This window comes from Meles meles, chromosome 5 (genome assembly GCF_922984935.1).
Source record: "Meles meles chromosome 5, mMelMel3.1 paternal haplotype, whole genome shotgun sequence".
In the NCBI taxonomy this organism is placed as follows: Eukaryota; Metazoa; Chordata; class Mammalia; order Carnivora; family Mustelidae; genus Meles; species Meles meles.
Window position 1 is genome coordinate 149794931 of NC_060070.1, and position 27412 is coordinate 149822342.

Sequence of the window (27412 nt, forward strand, 5' to 3'; positions counted from 1 at the left end):
AGAGGGCGCTGCTCCGCGTCCCCGCGGCCCCGGCGCGTCCCCGGCGCCGCCTCGCTCCTCCCGCCGCCCCGACCCTTGCACTCGGGCGCGCGCTCGCTTGCCTGCTTCCTGCCGCCGCCTGCGGGGCTATGGCGACCTGGCTGCGGTTGCGGAGTTGCCGGGCCCCGCGCCTCCCGCCGGCGCCTGCGGGCCTCGGCCTGCGCCCCCGCGGCTCGGTGCCCGCCGCGCCCGCGCTCGCCTCGGCGCAGCCCGGCCGCTCCGCCGGGGGCCTGGCGGGCCTGTCCGCGGCGCTGCTGCGCACCGACGGCTTCGTGGGCGGCCGCTGGCTCCCGGCCGCCGCCGCCTTCCCCGTGCACGACCCGGCCAGCGGCGCCGAGCTGGGCCTGGTGGCCGACTGCGGGGTGCCGGAGACCCGCGCCGCGGTGCGCGCCGCCTACGAGGCCTTCTGCAGCTGGAGGGGCGTCTCGGCCAAGGTGAGCGCTCTCGGGGCCCCCGGGTTGCCCCATAGAGAAACCAGCTGTGTCGGCTCCCCCTCCCCGATCCACCGGGATTCACCAGGCAGAAAGACATAGGAACAAAGACAGAGGTGATCCAAAAGTAAGTCTGGAGCGTCGGTTCTGTCACAAGCACTGTGCCAGGAGTTAGGGACAGGCGCCGCCCTCCAGCCTCTGAAATGTCCAGCACGGGGGGCAGAGGCTGTGTGCATGAAATTGCCAGCGAGCCGGGGCTCTGGTGAGCAGGGAGAGGGGCCTGACCGTGGAGGGCAACTGGGCGCACAGACAGGTGGCTCTCCCTGGCTGCTGGTCTAGCACAGGAAGGCTAGTCGCGAAATCGGGCTTTGCGCACGCCGACGACCATTCTCCAGGTTTCAGCCCGAACAGAGCGAGTGCGGCGAACATCTGCGTGGCTTGTGGACAGCCGTCTGCACACCACCTTCCCTCGGCACCTTCCCATGTCCTCACCTCCTCTCGTAAAGACACCAGTCATACTGGATTAAGACCCACATCTATGACCACATTTAACATAGTAACCTCTTCCAAGACCCTGTTTGGAGGTTAGGACTTCAACCGGTGAGTGGCGGGGTGGGGGGGGCACGATTCTGCCCACACATCAGGGTGGCGTCCTTGAAGACCTGAGCTGCAGAGATTAAAGAAGGGGCGGGAATTCCGCCGAGTCAGGAGCTTCCCTGACCCATTTGTAGCACAGCACGGAGTCCAGGGCAGTTCTGAAGGCCGTAGTAACAAGGGGAGGCAGGGCTGGGTCCTGTGGGGTGTGCAGCCGTCTCAAGGACTGGGGTTTTATCCTGGGGGTGGGCGGCACCACTCCAGGGTGTTGAGCAGAGCTGCGATCAGGTCTGCGTTTGGGAAGGGTACTCTGGGCCCCAGCATGGAGAACAGGCTGAAGAAGGGGCATGGTTGTGCAGAGGCCCGGTAGGGGGCTGCTGGCAGTGACCGAGGTGAGAGGGGAGGGCGGATTGAGCCAGGGCGCTCTGCAGAAGGATCTGCTGGGACTGGAGGGTCACTGGAGGCTCTGGTGATGTTAGGGTGAGAGAGAGGGGGGTCAGCCAGGGCTTCGGGCCAGAGCCATGGGAAGGAAGGAGGACCCACGGGCTGACATGGGGGAGGGGAGGAGAACCTGGTGGTGGGACAGGTGTGCCGGATGCCCTTCCGGCCCAGTCTGCGCTTCAGTGGTTGTTCGGGGCTGGTGCGGGGACTGCTCGCGGACGCTGTCCGCTTGTGGTCACATCACCCACCTGACATCCACGCCTCTGGAACGTGAACGTGGCGTCAGCCTGTCCTGGGGAAGCTTGAGTCTTCTCTGAGAACCTTCCTCCTGGGTAGCACCTTGCGGAGGAGTGGGAGGGGGCTCGGCATTCCCGAGCCAGGCGGGCTCTCGTGCAGCTCCTTTGTACGGCAGCCCGGACCCTCCCTCTCGCCTCCAGGCCCGGTCTCCACCCTGCCCGCTGCTGGTTTGTGTTCCCTGCGCTAGGCCCCTTCACGTCAGCCCTCTCCGGCCCCCTCCTCCAGGTCTAGCCCTAGGGTTGTGCGTGCCCTTGTGGGGTCAGAGCACACACCCTGCCGCTGCCCGCGCTTCCCTGAGCTGCAGTGTGGGTCCGTCCACCCTCCCGGGGACACGGTTTGCATTGCCTCACGTCCTTCTTTTTGCGTGTTTTAGGACTCGTTTCCCACCTTGTGAACTCCTGGGGTGTCTTGGGGGAAACAGCAGCCAGATACTTACTGCTCTGTGCGCTCAGGCATTCCTCACGTTTTGCCCTGTAACACGTTAACACCCGCTTAGTGACTTCCGACAACGCAGATTTATTCCCATCCGTCCTGGGGGTCGGAAGTCCCCAATGTGTTGGCAGGGCTGTGTTCCTTCTGGAATCGCTAGGGGCTTCCTTCCCTTCCCGGCGTCCTGCTGCGTCCAGCCTCTGCTCCTGGGAGCACGCGCCTTGTCTGACGCGGACCCTCGTGCCTCTCTCTTAAACGAGCCTCCTGATTCCACTGGGCTCACCTGGGCGGTTCCGAAGCCCTCCTCGCCTCCGGATCCTTCAGCGACCGCATCTGCAAGTCCCCTCCGCGGCGAGAGGGAGCAGACGCACCGGTTCCAGGGATTGGCATGAGGCCGGCTCTGAGGGCCGCCAGGTGCCCTCCACGGCCGAGTGCTGCTCTCCGTGCTTTATCTTGTACTTTCAGTGGCTCTCGGAGGCAGACTTGAGCCAGGGTACGGATGAGGAGAGCGGCTGAGAGGCTCCGAGTCCACCGTACGCCATGCACCCCTGCTCAGGTGGGCCCTGAGCCCCGGACCCCGAGCACCTCCCTGTTGGAGACCTGCGGCTCTCACAGCTCCTCACAGAGACCGTAGTAGCTTTCCTGGGGTGTCATCACAAAATACCCCAGACCTGAGGGTTTCAACAACAGAAACATACTTGGTTCTGCAGAATCGAGATCCCAAGTCGAGGGCTGGTTCCCTCGGAGGGCTTAGAGGGCCGGATAGGCCCCGACCTCTGTCCTTGACTTGTAGGTGACTGTCTTTTCCCTGTGTCCCCCCAATCTCATCTTCCCTCTGTGCGTTCCTGTTTCTGTGTCCCAAGTCGCATTTTTACAAGGAGCCCCCCCTTTATATGTTGGAGTAGGGCACACCCTAATTTTAGATTAATAAAACTTAAAAAAATTTAACTTTAAATATATTAAAAGTTGAATCTCACGGTAACTTGCTTGCCTCGGTCACATCTGGAGAGACCCTGTCTGTTGCTGTCTGAGGTACTGAGGGCTGGAACGGCGGCAGGTCTGTTTGGGACAGACACTGCTAACCCACGACACGGGCCGTGCATCCTGAGCAGGGCCCGTTGCCTTCCTGGTCTCCGGGATTCGGCCCGGACATCGTGTTTCCCGCCAGGAAGCCGAATCTGCTTTGCATGCCTCCCGTTCTCCAGCTGCTCCGAGTTTTCCTCCCCTCCTCTCCCAGGAAGGGGTGGGCTCTGTGTGGAGCAGGCCCTGGGCTCAGATCTTTACTTTCTCTCTCCAGGCCAGCCCTCTAGAGCTCAGCCTTTTGTCTCTGCCCCAGAGTAAGCACTGGCCTGGACCCATCAGATGCTCGCTGCTCGTGCACAGGGCGAGCAAGGACCTAGAGCTGTGTGTGGTGAAGTTACTGTCTTTGTGCTGTTCGACACGAGTCTTTTTTTAACAGCTTATGACTCAATACACCCCTCTAGATGCAACTTGAAATGGAACCTTTCTTAGCGCTTCTCAAAGAAAGGTCTGCATACCTGAAACTAACATGTCATAGACACGTCACTTCTGCCCCGACTTGAAAAAGCAGAAGACAGGTCAGTGTGTGTCTCCCCGAGCCTGAGACCACACACCAACCGTTTGAGGACACAGAAGGTTATTTAGTAGTTCTGTTGCTCTTTTTCTTTCCTCTCCAGGAGAGGAGTTCTTTACTTCGGAAATGGTACGACTTAATGATACAAAATAAGGATGACCTTGCCAAGATAATTACAGCCGAAAGCGTAAGTGCAAGGCCCTAACTTGCACCCCTAAGAAACTGTCCCAGGATGCTCAGGCTCGAGCAGGGGCAAGCCCGCCGCTTAAGAAAACGAGAGTTCGTGGCCTGATGATGCGATATCAACTCTTGTGCGGGGCCTCACATCTGCCCAGCGGTTTGGATGTTCTACCCTTGAATGATACGCAAGACACGTGCATGGAGCTAGAGCCCGTTCCACTAAGTGAAATCAGTCATTCTGAGGAAGACAGATACCGTAGGATTTCACTCATACGGGGGATTTAAGAAATAAAAAAGAAAGAAAAAAAGAGAGACTGACTCTTACAAACAGAGAACAGACGGGTGGTTGCCAGTGGGAATAGTATTAATACTAATACTGAAGAAACAGATTTTGAGTGGAGCTGTGTGAATAATGCTTTCCCACCATTCCAGACTTTTTCTCTGTGATTGATGTGCTTGACTTTTTTCACGCCATGTTTGTACGTTTAAGAACGTGCCAGAAGTTTGTCCGTAGCTGTAATCGTGGCTTTCCGGCAGGGTCCCGACACGGAGGAGATGTCAGAAGGAGAAACAAGTGGGACGGTCGAGGATACAGACAGCTTGTGGTCCGGCTCTCTGCCGGCACCTGTCCTGCTCTCCCTGGCTCCCGCTGGGGTCACGCATTTCTCAACAGCCCCGGGGTTTTGTTTTTTTGTTTTTAGGATTTTTTTTAAAGATTTTATTTATTTGACAGACAGCACAAGTAGGCAGAGGCAGGCAGAGAGAGAGGAAGGGAGCAGGCTCCCCATTGAGCAGAGAGCCCGATGCGGGACTCGATCCCACGACCCTGGGATCATGACCTGAGCCAAAGACAGAGCCCTGAACCCACTGAGCCACCCAGGTGCCCCAGCCCCGGGGTTTTGTGAGGGGAGAGTGTCTGCTCTGTGCACAGCCTGCCAGAGTCCTGCCTTTGTCCTGAGAAGGCAGCCAATGTGTCCTTTTCTGATTCAGGGGAAGCCACTGAAGGAGGCGCAGGGGGAAGTTGTCTATTCTGCCCTTTTCCTGGAGTGGTTTTCAGAGGAAGCCCGCCGCATCTACGGAGACGTCATCTACACCCCCGCGAGAGACCGGCGGGCCTTGGTCCTCAAGCAGCCCCTCGGGGTGGCCGCAGTCATCACGCCGGTAGGAGGACGGGCCAAACAGGCGGGGTCCCGGGGTAGGGGATGGAGCAGGACTGGGACGACACCGCCGCCTTCCCTGTGAGGAGGGGTGCTGCCTGCTGGCTGCGTCTCCTGTCCCGGTTCCCGGTCCTCTGCTGTCCGCCGGTCCTCTGGGGTACCCAGCTGTGGGAGCGGTGCGTGGGAATGCCGGCCTGGTCACACCTGCAGAGGCAGGACGACCCACACCAGGACCCAGGCCTGTTCGGACCGGGTGTAAAGGCTGCTTCTAGGCCATGCCTGGCACGTGGAAAAAGATTTTTTTTTTTAAAAAAGACTGAAGCTATGACACATTTAATGGGCCATTTTATGCTTGATCGATGATTAGCATCAACAGTAGGGTGTCATCAGTGTGCTGGCCGGGTTCTGCAGGTGGAAAGGTTTCCAGATACAGCACTGTGTGTCCCTGGCTGGAGCCGCAGCACGCTGGGGACACCCTGCTCTCTCCTGGTGGCCAGCCTCGTGTGGCCACTGTCCACGACATCCCACCTCCACTCCTCTTGGGTGCCGGCGGGTCTCAGGGCTGCCGTCCTGGCTCAGCAGAGGTGCAGACACACCCCCTGAGCCTCGCCTGACTCGGTGTGACTCAGAGCCCCCTGTGCACGAGCTGTGTGAGCTGGAGCAAGGGACTTGGCGGCTCTTGGTTCCCCTGAAATAATGTCCTCATTATTCCTCAGTATTAATAAGGGCCTCAGCGGGTTGGGATGAGGATTTCATTAATGATGATTTAAAGGGGCCTCCTAGCACAGCATGAGCACAAGACAAGGATTTGTCCAAATTTTTTAAAATGCTGTTCATGTAGATATGAAGATATCTACAAATACCTATCCATAAATAGAGAGAAGGAAGTCCTAAATCATCTGCCTTTTTCAAAATTACCTTGGCTAAAATCTTCTCCCAAAGGGTCAGTGAACTACGGCTCTCGGCCTCATCCAGCATGCTGCCGGTGTCGTAAATAAAGTTTTATTGGGACCCAGCCATGCCCATTCCTGTACTTACTGTGGCGGCCTCCACACTGGAACCACGGACTCGCTGGGATAGAAACTGTACAGCCCACAGAGTCTAAATATTTACCATCTGGCCTTTTACTGAGAAAGGCTGCCAACTCCCAGTATGGGTGGTCTTGTCCTGTTTCAGATTCTGGGGAGGTTTCCTGTCTTTTTGAGCCTGTGGCTCCAGAGGTGACAGGTGTCAGGGGTTCTGAGTGCAAGAGCGGGAGCGCCGCTTTGAGAGTCTGTCTGTGCAGTGGAATTGGTTGACTGACTCCTTGACCTGCCCTGTTTTGAACTACAGGGCAGTGCACCCGGTCTCATCCGTTCTCTCTTCTTCTGACCGCAGTGGAATTTCCCCAGTGCTATGATCACCCGGAAGGTGGGGGCCGCCCTGGCAGCTGGCTGCACCGTGGTGGTAAAACCCGCCGAGCACACGCCCTTCTCTGCCCTGGCCCTGGCCGAGGTGAGCTTCTCCCCCAGGTTTGCACACAGCCGGCCAAGTCCGAGCGGGTTCGTTAATCCAGGCCGGAAAGAAGCGGACCCGAAGCCGCCTTCGGCTGCGTCTCATGCTGCATGTGCTGTGTGCTTAATTCAGTAGCAATCCTGTTAAGTCTGATACTTTTAAGTTTTTAAGTAGGCAGAGCCCAGTGCAGAGCCCAGTGCAGGACTTGAACTCATGACCGTGCGATCAAGAGCAGATGCTCAACTGACTGAGCCCCCTAGGTGCCCCCAAGTCAGATGGTTTTAGAAAAAAACAATGGGTGGGGGATTTCCTGACATAGAGACACTGTATATTTTAGGCTGCCCTAAAAACATCATCTGTCCATCACTTTTATTAAGTCAGCAGAAGGATGACTAAAATGTGGGCATTTCTCACATTTAGGGAACCTCTTCTTAACCTCTCCCTCTTCCAGTTGAATCGGCATTCAGTCAGGTCAAGCCATTCTTGTTTAAAACCCTCCCTCGGCTTCTCTTGTCCCTCAGGGTGAAAACCAGACTGCCTACCTTGGCTTCGAGGCCCTGTAAGATTCCACCCCCCGAGCCTTAGTCCCCTCTGCCCTTATCCTGCCTGTCACTCTGAAACCCCAGACCCGTCAGCTGCAGCCAGTCGGACCCCTGCCGCTCCTCAGCCCGACTCAGCTGTCCACCTGCCTTTTCTTCTTCCAGAAAGTTCTTCCCCCAAATGCCACCTTTCCAGGGAGGCTCTGCTTGGAAAATCACAGCCTGGGACTCCTGTGCTCCTGGTCCCTTCTGTGCTTTGTTCTTCCCGCTGCGCTCCGTGCAGCTGACATGCCGCTGTCTCGCTCGCGCTGGCACGCCCGGCCCACGGAGGCTTGGATCTGTTGGATTCGCTGCTGACTGCCAGCGTCTCTACGGTGCCTGGGCCCAGGAGGCCCCCGGGGAAGGTTCGCGGCAGGGAGGGCTTCCGTGAGAGCCCTGCTGAGTGTGGGTCAGTTTCTGGCCTTGTCACCTCCATCCTTCCTGGGCTGGGACCTCCTCATTTGGGTCCTTGTGCCCCTGTCTTTGGCCCTATGGTCAGCTGGAGAAGCTTCCAGAAGGCAGAGGCATTTACCGCGTTTGCTGTTCTGGGCTGTCAGAGATTGGGTGCAGCTCCAGACCCAGTGACTAGAAGCTCCGTCCTTCAGGTGCTTCCCCCAACGGCACCTTATTTCAGAGGCAAATTGGACATTTTAGTCCCATGGAAACTGTGGGAGGCCGCGATAAGGCATGAGACGAGGACCAAACCAGGCCCTGGGTTGTGTCTCCTTTAAAGTCCGAATAGCCTAACAAAAGGCTTAGGAAGGAAAGGTTGAGTAGCGCTGAGAAAGGGTCTGTGTTCTGTGTTCGCCTACGTGACTTCCCACACGTTTACTAGTGAGATGAGAGCGATTTGGGTGGGGTCCTAAATTCTTAACTGGTCCTTGCAGTTCCAGCACAGCTCAAAAAACACTCTCAGGTTTGTTGTTACTTCTTTATAATTATTATCTGAAGACAAAGACCACTGGCCTTGGAAGGTCTGCATTTAGACCTTGAGAAGTAGTGAATGGGCAAGCCTGGAGGGTTTCATGCATATGTAACAAATTCTTTCCTAATTAGCTAATGATGGACACTTCTTTGTAATTATTTCTGTTGGCTATATAATTCCTCGCTGCCCTGAAAAATTCGGCTCTGTTGGACATCCTCCTCAGTGCTCCTCCTGTCCCCATCTCTTTGTCTGACTTCTTTTCACCATCCTCTTACCCTCTTGTTCCTGGTCGTGTTGTCGCCCGCGACAGGAAACATTAACCCCAAGGAAGCCTTCTTTTAGATGAGCCGTTACAGTTTACTTTGAAATAATTCTAAAATCCGTGCGACGTGTGTAAATGAACTTATTACTAGACTCCTGAGGCGTGCACAGAGTGAGCGGTGCGCTTCCTACAAATTCTAGTGTCCGGAGTCGGTCTGTGACCAGCAGACCCCTCCTGCTTACGAAGTTGATCGGGAAACACACATCTGTGTTGCTTGGAAAGGCGCAGGACCATGTTTTTAAAAACCTCCAGTCCTCATCCAGACTTTGTCAGGCTTTGTCAGACTGATAAAAGTGTCCTTTTATCAGGAGGCACAGCCAGTTGTCCGTGTTGTCATGACGCTGGCAGGGCCGCTGGTCCAAGCTGCTCATTTTTTTTTAAAGGATTTTATTTTTAAGTAATCTGTATACCCCACGTGGGGCTCAAACTCAGCCCAGGGATCAAGAGGTGAGCCCCTCCGAGTCACCCAAGCATTGCTGCTTGTCACCTCTGAAATTAGCTTTTCCACGTATTTCGAATCTCTCCTGCGTTCCCTTACCTCCTTTCCAGAATTTCTCTGATTCTGATTCATGCTGTTCTTTTGTATCTTGGTACGCTTTTCCCTTTATAGTAAGTTACCGCTTTGATCTGTTTTGTGCGCATGTCTTCCTGGAATGCTTTTGTCCACGAGGGTGCTTTCTGCTCTTTCTTCTCTTACTTTCCTCTATTAATAATGTCGTATGGGATTTCATTTGGGTATTTTTCTGAGCATTTACTTCATTCTCTTTTTAAAGATTTTATTTATTAGAGCGAGAGCCCGAGACGGGAGAAGGTCAGAGGGAGAAGCAGGCTTCCTGCGGAGCTGGGAGCCTGATGTGGGACTCCATCCCGAGACTCCAGGACCTTTTTTTTTTTTTTTTTTTTAATATTTTATTCATCTGACAGAGAGAGATCACAAGTAGGCAGAGAGGCAGGCAGAGAGAGGAGGAAGCAGGCTCCCCGCAGAGCAGAGAGCCCGATGTGGGACTCGATCCCAGGACCCTGGGATCATGACCTGAGCCGAAGGTAGAGGCTTAACCCTCTGGAGCCACTCAGGCGCCCCTAGGGACTCCAGGATCTTGACCTGAGCTGAAGGCAGTTGCTGAACCAACTGAACCACCCAGGAGCCCCTGCTTCATTTTTATACTTCGTTTTACAAAGCTTTTAGCAGGAGGCCCATTCCCTAACTTCATGAGTGTCTTATTTCCTTGCTCTGAGATTTCCTGGCTGCATTCCCTTCCCCGCTTGAACCAAGCCTGCCCACCCCACCACGTTCCCAGTGCTCCTCCCTGCGGCCCTGCTCCCCCTGTCACGGTTCCCGGTGCTGTTGCTTGCCCCCAGCCTTCCTCCCTGCGGAGTCCCTGCCGCATCTGCTCTTGGGCTGGGCAGTCCGTGGGCTGTTCCCGCCGGCCTGCCCCGGTTCCAGGGCGGTTCTCCGGGACCCATCAGACGACTTCTCTACAGCTTCTCCTGCAGGCGCTGCTGCTCCCCGTTGTCACCAGCGTGTCCATACTCCCTGGTCAGGGGAAAAAGCCAGTTGCCAAACCCTCCATTTTCCGAAACTTCAGAGGGAGGGCTGCCTGGCTCCTCATCTTAGCGGCGTGGCGGGCAGAGTGTGTGCGCTACACAAGCATTTAAGTGGATGCCCGGGCGGTCAGACCTGAAGTCGGCCTGCGCTGCAGTAAAACAACTGTCCTGGGCCCCCACCACATCCTGTCTTGGATATGTTGTCTCTGATGCTTTGGTTTGGCCCCGTAATTGCCCTATTTTCACAAGATGAAATTACTCTGCAACACTCTGCTGTTCCCGCCGTCTTCCCAGAATCCCCAGATTTGCACAGTGCACATTTTAATGAGATTCGGAAGTTATAATCCCAATATGCCCTGTCCAAAGAGGGCGGCTGTGGAAAGAGCGCAGGTTTCCGGCCCAGGCAGCGGTGGGTCCACGTGCTGGCTCCGCTTCTCCCTGGCCTGCAGCATGGGCACAGTCCCCCCCAGGAGGCCTCCTGGTCGTCACCACTGCCCAGGGGTCCCCTCAGGATGGCCTGCCCGCTTCCCCCCACACAGGCGGTGCTCTGGGCGTGCTCCCCTGCACCCTCTCCCTTTGGTCCTTCTACAAGTGAAGCCAGAACTTCTGGAACTCTCTCTCGACTTCTCTTGAGAAAGAAATCCAAGGTTGTTTTTTTTTTATTTTTTGTTTTTTTTTTTAACCAAAGTGGCATTAAAAATTTAGTTAATTAAAATAAATTTTTTAGGGGCGCCTGGGTGGCTCAGTGGGTTAAAGCCTCTGCCTTCGGCTCAGGTCATGATCCCAGGGTCCTGGGATCGAGCCCCGCATCGGGCTCTCTGCTCCACAGGGAGCCTGCTTCCTCCTCTCTGCCTGCCTCTCTGCCTAGTTGTGATTTCTCTCTGTCAAATAAATAAAATATTAAAAAAATAAATAAATAAAATAAATTTTTTTTAAAATGTGGCATTGAAATTCATGCTATAAAATATTTAACTGTGTAACAACACATTTAATATCACTTTAGCATGAATAAGGATCTTATTTCAGTTCTAAGTAGTTCCAAATGTATTCTTATTCTGTCCCCAAAGTCAGCTTCGGTTTTTTTTCACCCCACATTACGTTTTGGATTAAAACATCTATTTCTCTTTTTCTGTTTTTCCAGTTTGATCATTTGCTGTCCCCTGTTTGCTGTTTCTCTTTATAGCTTGCAAACCAGGCTGGAATTCCGCCAGGTGTGTACAATGTCATTCCCTGCTCTAGAAAGAAGGCAAAGGAAGTAGGGGAAGCACTTTGCACCGATCCTCTAGTGTCCAAAATATCCTTTACTGGCTCAACGGCGACTGGAAAGGTACGTGACTCAAGTCAGACTTCAGTGACTTAAAACAGACATCATACTAGTATTTTCTGTCATACGGCATGTGAAAATACTAGTTCGTCTTTATCACCCTTCTTAGGGAGATGTGCAGTGGAGAGTTAAGAGGTCTGTGGGATAAAGTGACGTTTGATCACCGTCCGGAGACTTTGGATGGTGTCCCTTACCGTGACGTGACAGAGGTTCCTCTCTGACAGTCCCGAGGCGTTGGGGCAGCCACGAGTTCCCCTTATGTGTTGCATGTGAAGAGGCTGAGAGCTCTCCCTCGTACCTCCGCAGTTCTGGAATGCATGTTCCTTTCACAGTCTAGAATTAAAGGGTCCAGAAACACACAACCGATGTTGAAATGGACCTCTTAGAAGGGAGCCAAAATTGTATTTGGTATAAAGGTACTTACAGAAACAGAAAGGTCTTTTTGTTTCCTTAAAAAGCTTTACAGTTGTGCGCTGAGCTGGCAATTCTGTTTCTACAGATTTATACTGAGAGTAATTGCAGCATTATTTTGCAGTCAAATGCTCTACCCCTGAGCTATACCCCCAGCAGCATTATTTTGAATAGCGAGGAATTGGAAACCTAAATTTCCCACAGAGCGGGGCTGAATAAATGCGTGGAACAGCCATGCAGTGGCGTTTGATGCAGGTGTCTACGGGAATGTTCTAGAAACACGTGTGCTACTGTGTTACCCTGCAGGAAGAAGGTATAAGGTGTACGAACATGTTAAGGTGTTCCAGATATGTGGTTGATTGGGAAGATAAAGCAGGTTACAAAACTGTTTAAATCTACCATTCTGTTTTCTTAAAAAAAAAAAAAAAAAGTACCTCTATATGAAGCTGTGTGTGTGGCCGAATTCTGGGTCGATAGACTGTAAACTTCTATCAGTGATAAGCGAAGGGTGTAGGCTTCTGGGTGACTCTATTATCTTCCCTATATTATGGTTGTATAATTTTTAATAGGCAGTGTGCTTTCGTGGCTCAAGGATCAAGACCGTGTGAACACACTTAGGTTCAGAAGGCTCACCCCTGCCCGACTCCCTCCCTTCCGTCTGTAGCTACCTTTAGTTTGTTGTAACCTTCCTGCTGTCTCTAGCATGTACAAACGCATGTTTCTATTTCCTCCGTTCGTGTGCAAACTAAGTCATCCCACAGACCATGCTGAGCGTCTGGCCGTTTCCCTGCCGGGTCAGAGTTTGAAACGAAGGCTTAGGCAGGTGGCTGGGTGGTCGGACCTGGCTCACCAGGTCTGGGGTCTGCCCGCAGGTGCTGCTGCACTACGCCGCGGGCTCCGTGAAGAGGGTCTCCATGGAGCTGGGCGGCCACGCCCCATTCATCGTCTTCGACAGCGCCAACGTGGACCAGGCTGTAGCAGGGGCCATGGCGTCCAAATTCAGGAACTCTGGACAGGTGAGCCCTGCAGCGTTTTCAGGGTGTGTGTGTGTTTCACAGAGTCCTTGCCGCCTCATCACCTCCTGGAAGGAAACTTGCAGGTTCCTTCCGTCATTCTTTCTTTGCTCACGTTCAGCAAATATTTAGTGAGGGCCCTCTTTGCCAGCGATGTTCTAGGCTCAGAGGGTCCAAAGAGAAATAAGGTGTAGTCCCTGGACAGCAATTTTTTTTTTTTTTTAATCAGATTGTTCTCTTCGTCTTCCTGCTCTTTGAATCTGGTTATTTTTGTAGTTTAACCTCTTTGGGCTTTTCTCTGAATAGGTAAAATCATACCCTCAGACACAAAACAGCCCAAACAGCTAGGGCCTGAGGCCCGCAGTCTTAAGGACAAGGTGGCAGGAAAATGTTGAGATTGTTCTTGAAAAACTCAAAAGGCTCGTGCCTGGGTCTCCCTGTCCCTAAGATGGAGGTGGCCTGATAGGGACATAGTGCAGTATGCCCAGGGGGTGGCCAGGCTGTCATCAGAAAGGGGTGGCTCAAGTTGACACCTCCGTAGGAAATCCTGGCTGAGCACAGCTGGCATGACCTTCAAAGTGACCTGATACAGACCTCGCATTTCACGGTTGAGGAAATGGAACTCTGGAGAGACTGGTTGACTTGGAAGTCCTAGATCCTTGGGTCATGGTCACAACTCAGTGGACTAGGGTCCCGTCTCCCAGTTTCTCTCCAAGCTGTTGCCAGGAACCTGACTTCTTACAAAATATTCTTAAGTACTTTCTTTCAGTGGACCATCAATAAGTAGTTTTAAATGCATTCCAGAGACAAAATAAAAACTCCTGAAAGGTTATATTAGGGGGAAAAAAAGGTAAAATGTTGTATAATACTCTGTATCAGGTAGTTTTCATCCATCTTTTGACTTTCAGTAATTAATTTTTCCCCTTTTATATAACCTTAAATAAGCTTGATTGTTTCAGAAATACCTGTGTCTCCCTTTAGAAACATAAAATGCTAATGGGTGTAACTTCAGGGTCACACTCCTAAAGCTACAACTTCGAGGTATGTTGCTTGAAGCCAATAAAAATGCGTAGGACACAAAATTATATCTACATGTATCTATTTACCTATAGTTTCTTCTAGAAAAATACATGATTAAGAAAAAAACAAGAAGAAAATCTATCAGTGATAACTGCATTTCCTAGAATACGGTTATATTTTATAATTTAAAAATATTAGGTCTAGGAGTGCCTGGGTGGCTCATTTGAGTCACCAGCTCTTGATTTCAGCTCAGGTCATGATCTCAGGATCCTGGGATGGAGCCCCATGTCAGACTGCACTCAGTAGGGAGTCTGCTTGAGGATTTTTTCTCTCTCCCTCTTCCTCTCCCCCTGCTCACACATGCTATCTCTCTCGCTCTCTAAAATAAATACACATTTAAAAAATATATATATATATATATATTTATATATATATACACACACACACATACATATATTAGGTTTAATTAGAAAAAAATAAGCAAGAGTATTTTCAATAATTGAGGCTGACATGAATGAATGGTATTGTGTCCATTTTCAAAATGTCGGATTCAGCGAAACCCTGAACAGTTAATAAGCTAATGGATAGAAGTCAGCCTTTGACCGCCTTCCATCCTGCCCCTGCTCTGTTACTGCCGCATCCCTGTCTCTCATGGAGTTACAGGGGTTTTAATTCTCTTTCTTCTTTCTGTTTCATAGTGGCTTACTTAGGCCATTGGAAAAAACTTGGTCAGGTGGCTTTCTCATTTGTGCACAGATATTTGTACTCGCTTACTTGTTTAACCACAAGGTGTGGCAGACGTGGAGAAGGCTGGAGAGGAATGCACACTTCCTACGTTTATCTTCGGGGCCCCAACCACACTGGGAGGAATGTGGCAGGTCGGACACAGGACGGGACCCACCTGGGGAAGGGCTCTCATATTCAGAGAGGCAGCAGCAGTCACACTTCTTTGGGTTGGGTCAACGGCCTCTGACAAACTGTCCTGTGAATTGGGGTTTTTCTGTTTCTGTTTTTGTTTTTTCCCCACGTCTAGACTTGTGTTTGCTCAAACCGTTTCTTGGTGCAAAGGGGTATCCATGATTCCTTCGTGAAGAAATTTGCTGAGGCGATCAAAACAACTCTGCATGTGGGCAATGGATTTGAGGAGAGAACTACTCAAGGCCCATTAATTGATGAAAAGGCAGTAGAAAAGGTAAGTTCGTTTCATTTTTTGTTAAAGTAGATTTCATGATTTCGATATCAAAGGCTTAACTAGCAAAGGACACTTTGGTAAGGTACCCAGCAAGGCTGTTTTGGAAACAGTGGAGAAATCAGGAAAAAGTGAATTTCTGCCCCGAAGTATAAATCAGGTGGCTTCATCTGCGTGTAAACTTCCCCAGCTCTGGGTTTACACTGAGTGCCCGTGAGATCTGTCACTTTAGATCTCCTGCCCTCCCTAAATTTTCTGTGATCGTGATGATAATCTTATCCCTAGCTGCCCTAGGAATTAGGATCTTGAAAGACGAAGGTCTTTAATTTTTTGAATACCCGAAAGGAAAGGAAGACTTTTTATTTTTGAAGTCATAAATGTTTCAGCTGAAATGCTGGCTTCTGTTGACAAAAACTGCCCTTCCTAAAGAATCCTTGACAAAAGCGTCCTGGTAGGGAGATCCGGAAGAGCAGAAGCTGCACCCAGGATTTACAGGTGGCGGGAAATGGAAATTGCTTTTAGAAAGAATCTCTTTGTTCATAGAAAGTCACAGTCTAGACAGACCACTAGTAAGTGAGACTTTTGTCCTTGTGGTTTTAAAACATAATCTCCTCTGTTTTAAAACATAATCCTTTTTAATAAAGAAGATGTGGGGGACGCTTGGGTGGCTCAGTGGGTTAAGCCGCTGCCTTCGGCTCAGGTCGTGATCCCAGGGTCCTGGGATGGAGCCCCGCATCGGGCTCTCTGCTCAGCGGGGAGCCTGCTTTCCCCGTCCCTCTACCTGTGTCTCTGCCTACTTGTGATCTCTGTCAAATAAATAAATCTTTAAAAAAAAAAAAAAAAGAGGCCGTGGCATATATATACGGTGGACAATTACTTGGCCATAAAAAGAATGAACTGTTGCATTGGCAGCAACGTGGCTGGATCTAGAGAGTATGATGTGAGGTACGTCAGTCAGAGAAAGACAAATTCCATATGATTCCTCATGTGTGGAATTTAAGACACAAAAAAGATACAAACAATAAAAAAATCAGACTCTGAACTACAGAGAATTGACTGGTGGTCTGCGGCGGGGGCGGGGTGGAAGGAAGAGCCGTGGAACAATTGTTTCAATAATTGCTGAATCACTGTCTCGTGCACCTGAAAGTAACCCAGCGCCGTGTGTTCACTACACTGGAATCGAATAAATAAAGGGGAAAATAACATCATCCTTTTAGAGTTGCTTACAAGGAACTTTCTTACAATATGAACATCCAGAACAAAAACAAGACAAAAAATATGAAAACCCAGTACGTTCCTTAGATAAGTCTCTACTCATGGAAAGGGTTTTAGTGGACTCATTACAGCAGACAAGCTGGAGGCTGGACTGTGTGGAGGACGGGTGACACAGCCAGCCTTCTGGGTGTCACCCGAGGAGCCGAAATTAAACTAGAGCCAGGTCAGCCCCCAGCTGGGATGCACAGCCTGCCAGGTGTTCGTCGGCCGCCTGAGGACCAAGACCCCCAGGGCTGCCTGAACCCACGTCTGTTGCCCCAGCCAGTGGGAGCCAAGGGGAGCATCGAGGCTGGACAGAGCCCTGTAGCTGTTGCCTTGGGATTGCCCTAATAGAAAACATGCGTTAGACTGTCCATGGGTACCACCAGCCCTTGAGGGGACTTTGGACCCTGTGACTTGATCGGCTGGTGCCCACGATGTGGGTCTGTATTAGCTGTGGTTCAAAGGCCCAGAGGGCTGGTTCCCAATCCGTTCCGTGCCTTTTGCAGCTCCAGATGCTGGGTCCTACCCGAGGAGACTAGGTGTGGGTAGGGCCTCAGCACTGGTTGTTTTTGTTTTTTTCTTTTTTAAGTGCCCCAGCTCTTGCTAATTTGCCAGCCTGGGAGACCACTGTCAAGATTGTGTGGTTGTTGCCAAGTGAAGGTGCAAACGTTGCCCTGTAGGGGGCGCTGTTTCCCAGCACGTGGAGCAAGGACTGGCGAAAAATTTCTCTTCGGAGGATTTAGAGAAAACACCTCCTCTGAAAAAAATTCAACAGTGTTGGCTTTAGTATACAAACAGTCACAGGGGAAATTCCGGGGAAGAAACTGCACGTGACATTCAATATGACCAGAAAAGGGCAAAGCATATATTCCATTTGGGGGCAAAGTAGTGGGCCTTGTTAAATATGTTAAATATGGTTATTTTTGGAGCTGTAAATCAGGCGAAGCAAGCCACTGCGGCTAATGGGGATTAGCTGCAGACACTGGACTCGGCACCGGTAGGGGCAGGTGGGTCTGGATGGTAGAGTGTGCCCAAGCCTGTCTTTACCTTTCCTGAAGTGCCACAGGATGGAGAAGAGGGGACGGCTGCCGAGGACCAGAGGTCGTGGACTTCTGAAGGCGGAAGAGAGGGTGTTAACAGAAGTCAGCGCAGACAAGGCATGCCCCAGGGGAAGCCTGCAGGGGAAGTGGGTGCCATTTTTTAGGGCGGGCCAATCTAGAAGTGGCTGGGGTCCTGAGTAGGCAGGCGAGCAGGGAGCCATAGCGCCGACTGGTTGTGCTTTTGCACAGTTTCCGAGTTGTTCTACATCACGCGTTCTCGCGGGCACCACCAGTACACACGGGACAGCAGAGGCATTTGCCCTGGGCTGGGCTCCGGCTTCAAGCGTGGGGGAGGGTGTGACAGAGCCGGGCTTCCCTGCCTTTGCCCCTTGGGGGAGGGGCCGTCCCTGAAGTGAAGCCAGTGAAGTGAGTCAGAATAAACCTGAGCTTGCCGTTGGCCCTTTCGTTCAGGGGAGAGATTGGAAACCGCAGAGGCCACCCATGTCACCCACTTAAATCAACCAAGCCAGGCCTTCATGAGGAAGGTGAACAGTCCGGAATCACGGCGCCTTTAGGGCAAACCCTCAGCATGTAAGAGGAACAGTTGACCCTCAAGGAAGAGGTGAGTCTGGGAACAGAAAGGAATGTCCTGAGAACCAGCGGGAGCATCTGTAAAACAAAAGCAGGTTATGTGAAGATGAGGCGATGAGAACGAGAAAGTTTTTAGCAATTAAACACATGACGGTCAAACGTTTTAAAAAAAAATCAGTAGATGAAGATGGAAGACAGAATCAAGAAGAACTCTTAGAATTTAAAGCAAAAGACAGATGAAAAATGATAGCAATTTGAAAAGAAGGTAATTAATCTGTGCTGAGGGGGATACCCATCGCAGCCACAGGCGCTCCAGAAAGAACTGAGGGGGAAGAAGTAGCGTTAGCAAATCAGTAACCCGGAAACTCAGAGCCAGGGGAAATCATTCTTCAGAGGGAAGGACTTTACTATTCTACCTAGTGGAACGAAAGGAAAGCCCGCAGACACATTCTGCTAAGACACCAGAATGTCAGGAACATACAAGAAGATCCTAAACGCTTCGTTGTGGGGGGAGGGGGAGACAGCTACCACCAGGAGTCAGCACTGTCTTTGAACATGACTTTCATCGGCAACACTAGAAATAGAGGCATGTGCTCGAGTTCTGAAGCAGGATGATTTTGGATCAGCAGTCCGTCACCAACCAGTACCAGGTAAGACATCAGACAGGCCTTGTCGGAGAATTCAGGAAGTAGGCGTTTCCAGTGAACCTTTGTCAGAACAGCCACATGCGGAGAATGGATTAGAACAGGATGAAGGCCGAGAGGACAGCGTGGTGCCCAAGAACCCAGAGCTGACTCAAGAGGGTAAGAACAAATCCCAGGAAAACCAGAGTGTCAGGCCCAGAAGGACATCAGGCCACACCAGACCCTCAGACCGGAGAATCTAAGGGCAGAGGAAGGTGGCCCAGGGCATGTCATTCTCAACCTATTTTTTAAGAAAAAGAGAGAAAACCGTTTTCTGCAGATTTAACACTCCGAGAGACGGTCATCCCCACAGTAGCTGCAAGCCAGCTCTCCCAGGCTTCGCTTCTCTTCACACAGGTAGAGAGACACGTGAGCGACGCGGTTTCCAAAGGGGCCACCGTTGTGACCGGCGGGAAGCGACACCAACTTGGAAAAAATTTCTTTGAGCCCACCCTGCTCAGCAACGTCACCGGGGATATGCTGTGCGCCCACGAAGAGACGTTTGGGCCTCTGGCGCCTGTTCTCAAGTAAGATCACCCCGCCGGTGGGAAGGCCGCAGAGGGTTCGGGCAGAAGAAGGGCCCCGGGAAAGGAAGGCAGTTGGAGCGCTGTCTGAGGCCGGGGCAGGGGTGGGGAGGGAGAGCTGCAGAGCCAAGAATTCTCAGAAAGAACATATATAACATATAACAATACTATTACCTATTCAGATCCCTAAATAGGGATTCTTTCCTTTGCCTTCTTTCGTCTTGCGTTGGGCTGCGGTCCGTTGTCTCCTCAGTGGAGCACATCCTCGAAGAGTTCTTTCGGGGGAGTCAGTGGTTCTTAGGTGATGTTCTGTCTCACTTCCGGAGGTCGGTGTAGTGCACCTGGATAAGACTCTCGGCTCAGCACTGAAGATATCGCTACTTACCTCCTTATTTCCGGGGCTGTTACCAGGGAAGCTGGTATCTGTCTGGCTCTTGTTCCTTTTTCTCTTGGAAGCTGCTGGGGCTTCTCACGGTCTCTGACATCCTGAAGTCTCACGGGCGAGGCCCATCACGCAGGTCTCCGGCCGCGGTCCTGTCGACTTCCTCTCACCTCCGAGCTGTCTGTCTAGTCCTGGGAAATCCTTGGTCATCGTTTCTCCAGATACTTCTCTCCCCTCCTCTCGTTCTACAGTGACCCGTCTGTGTCACCCCCGACTTCTCTTCACACCTGTCTCTTCGTCGCACGTCTTCTTCCATTCCCAAAGCCTTCTGAGACCCTCGGTCCCCTCCGCCTGCAGCCGAGCCCCTGTTCCTCAGAGGCGTGCACGCTGCTACCCTGCCAGCCCACCACACGCCTTCAGCCACTGTGCCGTCCCTCATCTCTCCAGACCGTTCTTCCCCATCGTGGGTTCTTCCCGCTTCATCATTCCCCCTTAACGTTGCTGTGGATGCTTATCCATTTCTTGTATTTTATTTGCTGCTCGGTTCCGCCTCCTGCGGTGTGGCTCATTCTGTATGTCACCTTCTTCTTGTCAGAGCTGCTCTGGTGTCTTGTCACGTCCCATGTGGCCTCATCTGGAGCTCCTGGAACTCTCGGCAGCCCTGACTGGAAGTGTCTGCCTTGGAGTTGCGGTAAAAAGCTTAGACCTCAGTCTGGGCTGCTTCTGCTACATCTGAGCCTCAGGAAGGAAGCTTCTAGTATGAAGACCCCGTCTCAGCACGACTGCCCGTGCCCCGGGTATTCCTGGGGTTTGGCTTCCCGGGGTATTTTGTTGTTACTTCTGGTGTAAGAAGAGGCGTTCGAGGGAAGAGGCCTCTGGTTCGTGCTGTTTGCTCTCGTTGTGGCTGACTCACCGAGCCGGCTGGGCTCGAGTGCTGCCTGGGCCCCCCACCCTGAGCTGGCCCTGCTGCTTTTCTGCCCGTGGACTTGAACCATTGGTCCAGGGACCCAGATCTGAAGGCAGCAGCACCTGAATTTGCAGGCACAGTGGGGAGGTGCAGCCCCCCCCCCCCACAGGCTGCCAGCGTCCCGGCCCTCCCCACCCCTCCATGGGTGGCCTCCAGCCCTCTCCCACTCGAGGCCATCATTCCTTGAGGATTCCACCACCTTCTCAGCCTCCAGAAGCGTCTTCTGGTTTTGGTGTTAGTTGCTGATTGAGGGTTTTGGGGCAAAGATTGTTTCTCTCTCCTCCGGCATCTCCAGCATCCGGTTCCCAGGGAGAGCCGGGCCCTGGCGCTCCTCAGGCCATCTTGTCTGGGGCAGACGTCTCTCTTGTCATATGGTTTCCCGGCTTTGTTACCATCTTGCCAATGACATTTATGTATTAACCCACCAGAAATGGAGCACGGAAGGAACTTCTGTCTTTGTTCTAATAACAATTGTTTTACCCAGCGTGTGAATTTGACGTTTTCAAGGACCCTAGAGGATGCAGTCGGTGGTGAGGGGTGCAGGCTTTGGAGTTGAACTGGGTGTAGATTCAGGCTTTGCTGCGTCCTACCTGTGTGCGCTTGGACGGATTGACTTCTCGGAGCCCCAGGGTCCTCTCCTGGGAAAGGAACAGGACTAGTGCTTGCTCTGCAGAAGTTTCAGTTACGTGGTGTGTACAGAGCACTAAGCCCAGTGCCTGCTGGCATTATGGTCGTTGTTACGTAAAGAGTGAGGTCGGGGGGCGCCTGGGTGGCTCAGCGGGTTAAAGCCTCTGCATTCGGCTCAGGTCATGATCCCAGGGTCCTGGGATCAAGCCCCGCGTCGGGCTCTCTGCTTGGCTGGGAGCCTGCTTCCTCCTCTCTCTCTCTCTCTGCCTGCCTCTCTGCCTACTTGTGATCTCTGTCTGTCAAATAAATAAATCTTTAAAAAAAAAAAAAAGAGTGAGGTCGGGGAGGGGGACAGGTAGTTACTAGTGGGCTCTGGTCTTACCACCCCTCTGCTGTGGGCACAGAGTGGCGGGCGCACAAGTCCAGTGTTGGCAGGAAGGTGAAAATCCTCAGAGATGCCACAGTGATGTGATGACCGTGTGAGGAAGGAAGGGGGCTTAGGAATCTCAGCCCTGACTGACTTTCTGTGCTCCGGCGGGCAGGACAGCTTGTTGTCTGTCTGCAAGTCGACAAGCCCAGGAGATGCGGCTGCTCTGCCTCGGGACAAGTGATCGTCCTGGGGTGCCCCTCCTTGGTCTCCCCCTGGGGCCCTCTTCTCTCCCACCCTTCCTCTTGTGTAGACCGGGGCCCGAGGCGACCTCGCTGCTTCTTCCCGGTGCCTTCTGAGAGATGCCTGGCGCCCACGGCCGGCAGATCCCTGAATTTAAGAACGGGGCCTGAGAGCCCTCTGCCCAGGAGAATGCTTCTCCGATATTGTTCAAGAAATCAAGTGACAGTGCTGGAAGGGGCCTCGCAGGGCTTTGGAAGGACCGATCCTCGTTTCAGGCAGGAGCAGGCCCCCAGCGCCGCACGCGCAGACCCTGGCCCTCCCCCTCTGGATGCCTTCCCGCGGCATGACGCCTGCTTCCCGGGTGGTTGCTCATTGTTCCGTGGCCTCCGCAGGTAGCGGAGCCGTCATCCTTTCGGAGGGCGCGGGGTCAGACGTTCCGGACACGCTGTGTTCCGCAGGCCTGCTTGCCTCTTGTTCTCGTGGAAGAGAGGAGCCAGCTTGCGGAGCCGAGCGCTGCTTTCCTCTGTCCCCTGCCCTGGGGTCTCTGTGCGGAACTGCCGTTTACCGTTTGCCACTATTTGGGAAACCGGGCAGGAGAAAAGACGGCTGGTTTCCTTACTCTGGCCGACAGATTCTGCTGACCACCCGTTTCCTCTGGCAGGTTCGACACGGAGGAGGCGGCTGTGGCGATCGCTAACGCGGCGGACGTGGGGCTGGCAGGTAGGCAGCTCCCGGTTCTCCAGCTGGGGCCCGGCGTGCCTGTGAAACATCACCCTGGGCTTTGAAGAGATGCCCTTGTGGGGTGTGTTTTGTTACCTTCCGGGGCACAAGGGGGTTTGTGCAAGTTCACGGTCTGCTGCCTGGTCCCTCTGTGTTTGGGAGCTCCCTGGTGAGTGGAGGGAGCTCGGGAGAAGAGTGGGGCAGCTCGCGGGGCAGCCCACACCCCACAAGTCCCATGTCCTCCGAGGCTTGATGCCTGCAAATTCCAAGTCTTCTTTCTTCCATTCCTCCTGGCTCCGGGCAGCCTGGCCCGGACTGAGGGCAGCGGGAGAGCGTCGGGGATGGTGGAAGAGGCAAGGGGCGTGTGCAGAGCCTCAGTGGCCGCTGTCCTCGTAGTTTGGAGATGGTCCGGGCGGCCGCAGCACTACCCCGTCACCCTGACATCACTAGACACGCATACCTGCTGGACGTCGACGTTCAGTGTCCGCAGCGAGGGGAGTACGGAGCAAGATGCTCCGGGGGGGCCAGTCCCCCACACCACCTACAGAGTTGTCCTCGGGCTCGGGTGAGAGGGGTGCCGCAGAGCCTCTGGGACCCTGCGCTCCGGGCTCCCTCCCTTCACGATGGGACGAGGGGAGCTGCACTCGGCCGTCAGTGATGGGCAGCGTTCCGATTATGCAGAGATGGGAGCAGAGAGGTTCTGGGCGGAGAGGACCATGGGAGTTAAGAAGGAACGAGGAAAGGACAAGGACAGGTTGGTCACAGAGTTGAGAGAGGATGGTTGGCGAATGGCGTGGTGGAAGGGAACGCTGACAACGTTGCCCGAGTCCACACTGGGGAGGGTTCAAGTACCCAGAAGACTTTAACCTTATTTTGTAAACAGCAGGGAGTCACGGAAGGTAGGGCAAACACAGCACGAGGACAGTCTCACCGGGTGGCAGAGTGCGCGTGAGAGACTGGGCCCCGGACGGCAGGACCTGGGGAGGCTACGGCCGCAGTCCTGCTAGGGGGTGAAGTGACCCCTCGTGACAGTGGGACGGGAGCAGAACGAGATGTCCCCCGGGTCTGAGATGAAGACACGGACAGGACCAGCTTAGGGCCCTGTGGGAGCAGTGGGATTCCAGGCCCGACGAGACACCCCGTCGCCTGTGGCTTCCTTGGCATTAGGTGGGATGTCTTTAATGGCTGTCCTGCTTATGTCCCCTATCCCCGTGACAGGTTATTTCTACTCTCAAGACCCGGCCCAGATCTGGAGAGTAGCAGAGCGGCTGGAAGTCGGCATGGTTGGCGTCAACGAAGGGCTGATCTCGTCCGTGGAGTGCCCCTTCGGGGGCGTGAAGCAGTCGGGGCTCGGGCGAGAGGGCTCTAAGTATGGCATTGACGAGTATCTGGAACCCAAATACGTGTGTTTCGGGGGCTTGTAGGGTTCGCTAGTTCTTTCAAAAATAAAAAAGGAAGGCAGCCTACATATATGGGGACATGCCATCCATTGTTTTAAGTTAACTTGTAGGTGACTGGGATTAGGCATTTTTAAAGACTCACCCAGTGCTCATCATCTCAGGCAGAGGTGAATCCCACCTCTCCGCAGACCTGACTCGGGACCCACGGATGCCCCGTGCCTGTGGCGACTCTTCGCCCCAGGAGCCAGCACGGCCCCGGGGTCTGTCACAAAGGCTCCATCACTGCCTGGGCGCCTGGGGGGCACGACGCGCAGGCCAGCCGGGCCGGGCACCGCACCCGTGGCCACCCGGTGGCTCAGCACTGCAGACCCCGCTGCGCGTTCAGAGGTCTGGCCGCACGGGCTGAAGTAATCGGACCTCTGAAGCAGCCCAGAACGGCCTGTGTTTCTGTGGACGGTGAAGGAGCACCTTTCCCTTTTCCTGGACCATTTTTTTTTAAAGATTATTTCTTAGTAGTCTCTACACCCAACGTGGGGCTGGAACTCATGACCCCAAGATGAAGAGTCGCGGCTCCACCGACGGAGACAGCCAGGTGCCCCTGGACCATTTTTTTAAGTTGAAGCCTTCGTCATCCTAAATATACTACTTAAAGATCATGTTTTCATTTCCATCCCGCATTCCATCGCATTTTGTTTCCTTTAGGAAGCGAGCCTAAGCGGAAAGCAGAGCCCTGCCCCGCTTCAGCTGGGGGAAGGGAAGGGAAGGGAAGGCCCGGCCCGGCGGCTTCTCCCCCTCCCCCCACCCCGGTAGATTTGTTCGCATAGACCTGCCGCTCAGCACCCCTTTTCCTCCTGTAGGCTGGAGATTCCGGGTATGCCTTACTTAGCTCGATGGGCAGAAAGCGAAATATTTGCAAAAACAAAATCGGTGTAAGTACAGGGGCCTTAGTAGTAGCAGCACCATAGTCCTCCTTGGGCATCGAGCTGTGGCTTTGCCAGGATGGGGGAGGCTGGTGCCCACCCGCTCTCCTACCTGAGACGAGGCGGTTGTCGCCTGCAGCCTGCCCTTTCCGTCCTCTCGGGGTGCTGCCCCCTCACCTCCAAGAGGACAAACACAGTCTCCCCACAGCGATCCTGAGAGGAAAACAGATTTCCATAAGGGCCCATCCACCCAGCGGAAGGGGTGGGAGGCCTGGAATGACAGGCACCCTTTATCCAGTAAGAGTTTTTACAGTTCGTTATTTAAAACAAAAATGACCGGTGTTTCCTGTCGCTCTGAAAGAGGAACTCTGATTCAGAAAATTCTAGGCTTTTCTGGACACATCTCCCGTCCGTACTCAGACACTGAGGAAAAGGAATCAAGGCTGTTCGTGGCTGAATAAGCAGTGATGGAACTTTCCTTTCCCACCACGAGTGGAATCCACCGTCACTCCGTGGATATTCTGGGCGTTGGAAGGAGAGCCTGAGGGCAGGCGAGCTGGGGAGGGGGGTCCCTCCCTGCCCCTGGTAGTCAGCATCGTTCGCTGTACCCCTGGGGAGCTGAGGTTAAGTCACTGTCTGGAGTGCCCGTGGGCACAGAGGAACTCACCTCTGGTCCTGGCGCTCTTCTGTTAGCCTGCAGCGCACCAGCCGGCTCCCGATTCCCACACAGGAGACCAGCTGACCTCCGCCTCCCGCCGAAGTATCTCGGCCACACCCTGTCCAGAATCACATGTGCGGCACACTGACGGTTTCTTTTCCAGTTCTGGGTGGTTTTCTCTAACTAATTACTTAAGATTTGGACGTGTCCATCCGTTTTAGCAGTAGAGATGCTATAACAGTATTTGTTAGAAGTCTGGAACACGGACACCAGGAGGTGTTAGGAGAATGCGTTCACGTACGTGGGTAGCTTGGTAAGCCAGTGGGTTCCTCGTCTGGGCGGCAGACTGGAGTTTTCTTGCTTATTTGGGCCCTCCGGGTCCATAAATCGAGGTCCAGAGACTCACTGCAGTGTCTTTAATTGTGTATTTACAGTGATTTGAGAAGGAACTAGGTTCCTGTTGAGTAAAACTGTTCTGGGTTGGGGGAAGAAAGAAAAGTGTCTCTAACTGAACATTTTGGGGGGCGGGTATTTTCAATAAGGTAACCCCGTGTGGTGAAGTCGGGCAGCGGGTGGCAGACGAGAGCTCACAAGCCGGACCGAGCCTACCACCTGTTTCTGTGTGGCCCAGAGCGAAGAATGGGCTCCTATCTCCAAATGCTTGGGGGCAAAATCGAAAGGACGGTATTTCATATCACAAAATTAGAGGAAATTCTGATTTCAGATTCCATCCATAGAGCTTCAGTGAAACACAGCCACGCCCATTCACTCAACATCGGATCCGCAGCTGGGCTCTCGGCAGAGCTGGGTACTGGCAACACAGACCAACAGTACGGACTCGCCGCTTACGGAGCAAGTTTGCCAACCCGCGGTGTAGTAGAGCTGCTGATGCTGAGGGAGCTCTGACCTTGCTGCGCTTGTCAGGCACCGTTTCATTGAACACCTGTGTGAAAGGTACTTTCCTGGGCTTCGCTCCAGCGAGTTCTCACCAAGAACTTGCCAGCAATGATCCTGTGATCAGATGAAATTACCTGGATAACAGGAGTGTGTTGGCCTCGAGAAAACTACTCCATTCACTTTCCCCAGCTAGGCAGGGATTCGCCTTGACATAGCTTATCTGCACTTATCCCTTTGAGTGGCTTTCAAACACGATTTTATGTCAGGCGTTGTTTTCTTTTCTCCTTTATTCTTAGGGAGAGACTCTGAAAATAAGCATCGGAAGCACAATGCAAATAAATCTGGTTTTACTGTTAAACTGTTAGTTTTAGATGGTGTCACAGGCCTGCCTTCTTCAAAGGCTGCAGCCCAGGGTGTTAATCATTCATGTGCAGCTATGTTAGCATTTTACTTGAATAATATTGATGCTGTGATTTTGTGTGTGTGCTTTATTTTGTAGGATAAAACCTGAGAGTAAGTGTAGTGGGAAGTATGGGAACACTTTGCTTTTTAAATGTGCCTAGAACTGTTTTCCAGTGTTTGATGATTGGGTATGTGTATCAGTCTCGTCAGCAGAGTTGTGCGTGTGTGTGTATAATTAATAAATGTTGCATTAACAGAATTTCCTGTTTCTGCATTAAGGTTTCTGGTTGTGGTTTCCTCCTTTCCAGTTCGTCATTTCCGTTTATACTGGATACTATTAGCCCAGTTCAGATATGCGTGAAGAAGAGCAGAATGTGCTTCCCAAAATACGCTGCTTTGTTGTAGCAATTACCGTGAGCTGAAGACGTCTAAAAGAAGCAGATACCAGAAAAGCTCTCTGCCCTATTTTTCGTAAAAGCAGGACCTAATTTACACAGGTGCACCCACCCCTGCGGTAGGAAGGATAAATGTTGATCCCCGGAGACAACCTAGACCCTGTGGGCCTGGAGAGGCACCAAAGGAATCTACAGGACAGATTTTACCAACTGGCTTTTGTCTCAGCCCTTGAAAACCTACAAATGCTTTCCTCTGTCCTGTCTTTTCTCCACAAATGTACTGCTCTTAGTCGAAGGTGCTACGTAAGCCAGAGTTTCAAGCTGCCTCTCTGAGTTCCTCATTCTTTCCTGGGCAT

General features: G+C 52.9%; 1 protein-coding gene across 1 annotated transcript; it reads left to right on the top strand.

Moving 5' to 3' along the window:
* Window positions 1–107: 107 nt before the first annotated feature.
* ALDH5A1 (aldehyde dehydrogenase 5 family member A1) lies at window positions 108–26920 on the top strand. Its single transcript, XM_046004937.1, has 10 exons — window positions 108–473; window positions 3929–4012; window positions 4996–5166; window positions 6540–6656; window positions 11210–11353; window positions 12634–12777; window positions 14828–14986; window positions 18912–19081; window positions 22326–22384; window positions 23603–26920. Exons 1-10 carry the CDS (start codon window positions 129–131, stop codon window positions 23806–23808), a joined length of 1599 nt encoding a protein of 532 aa, XP_045860893.1. The 5' UTR covers window positions 108–128; the 3' UTR covers window positions 23809–26920.
* The last annotated feature ends 492 nt before the right edge of the window (window positions 26921–27412 follow it).

Excerpts from the sequence above, each read along its gene's own strand:
- ALDH5A1 (XM_046004937.1), top strand. The coding sequence starts at position 129 with ATGGCGACCTGGCTGCGGTTGCGGAGTTGCCGGGCCCCGCGCCTCCCG. Across the intron at positions 11,354-12,633 it reads GCTCAACGGCGACTGGAAAG|GTGCTGCTGCACTACGCCGC; the intron begins GTACGTGACTCA and ends GTCTGCCCGCAG. Across the intron at positions 19,082-22,325 it reads CCTCTGGCGCCTGTTCTCAA|GTTCGACACGGAGGAGGCGG; the intron begins GTAAGATCACCC and ends TTCCTCTGGCAG.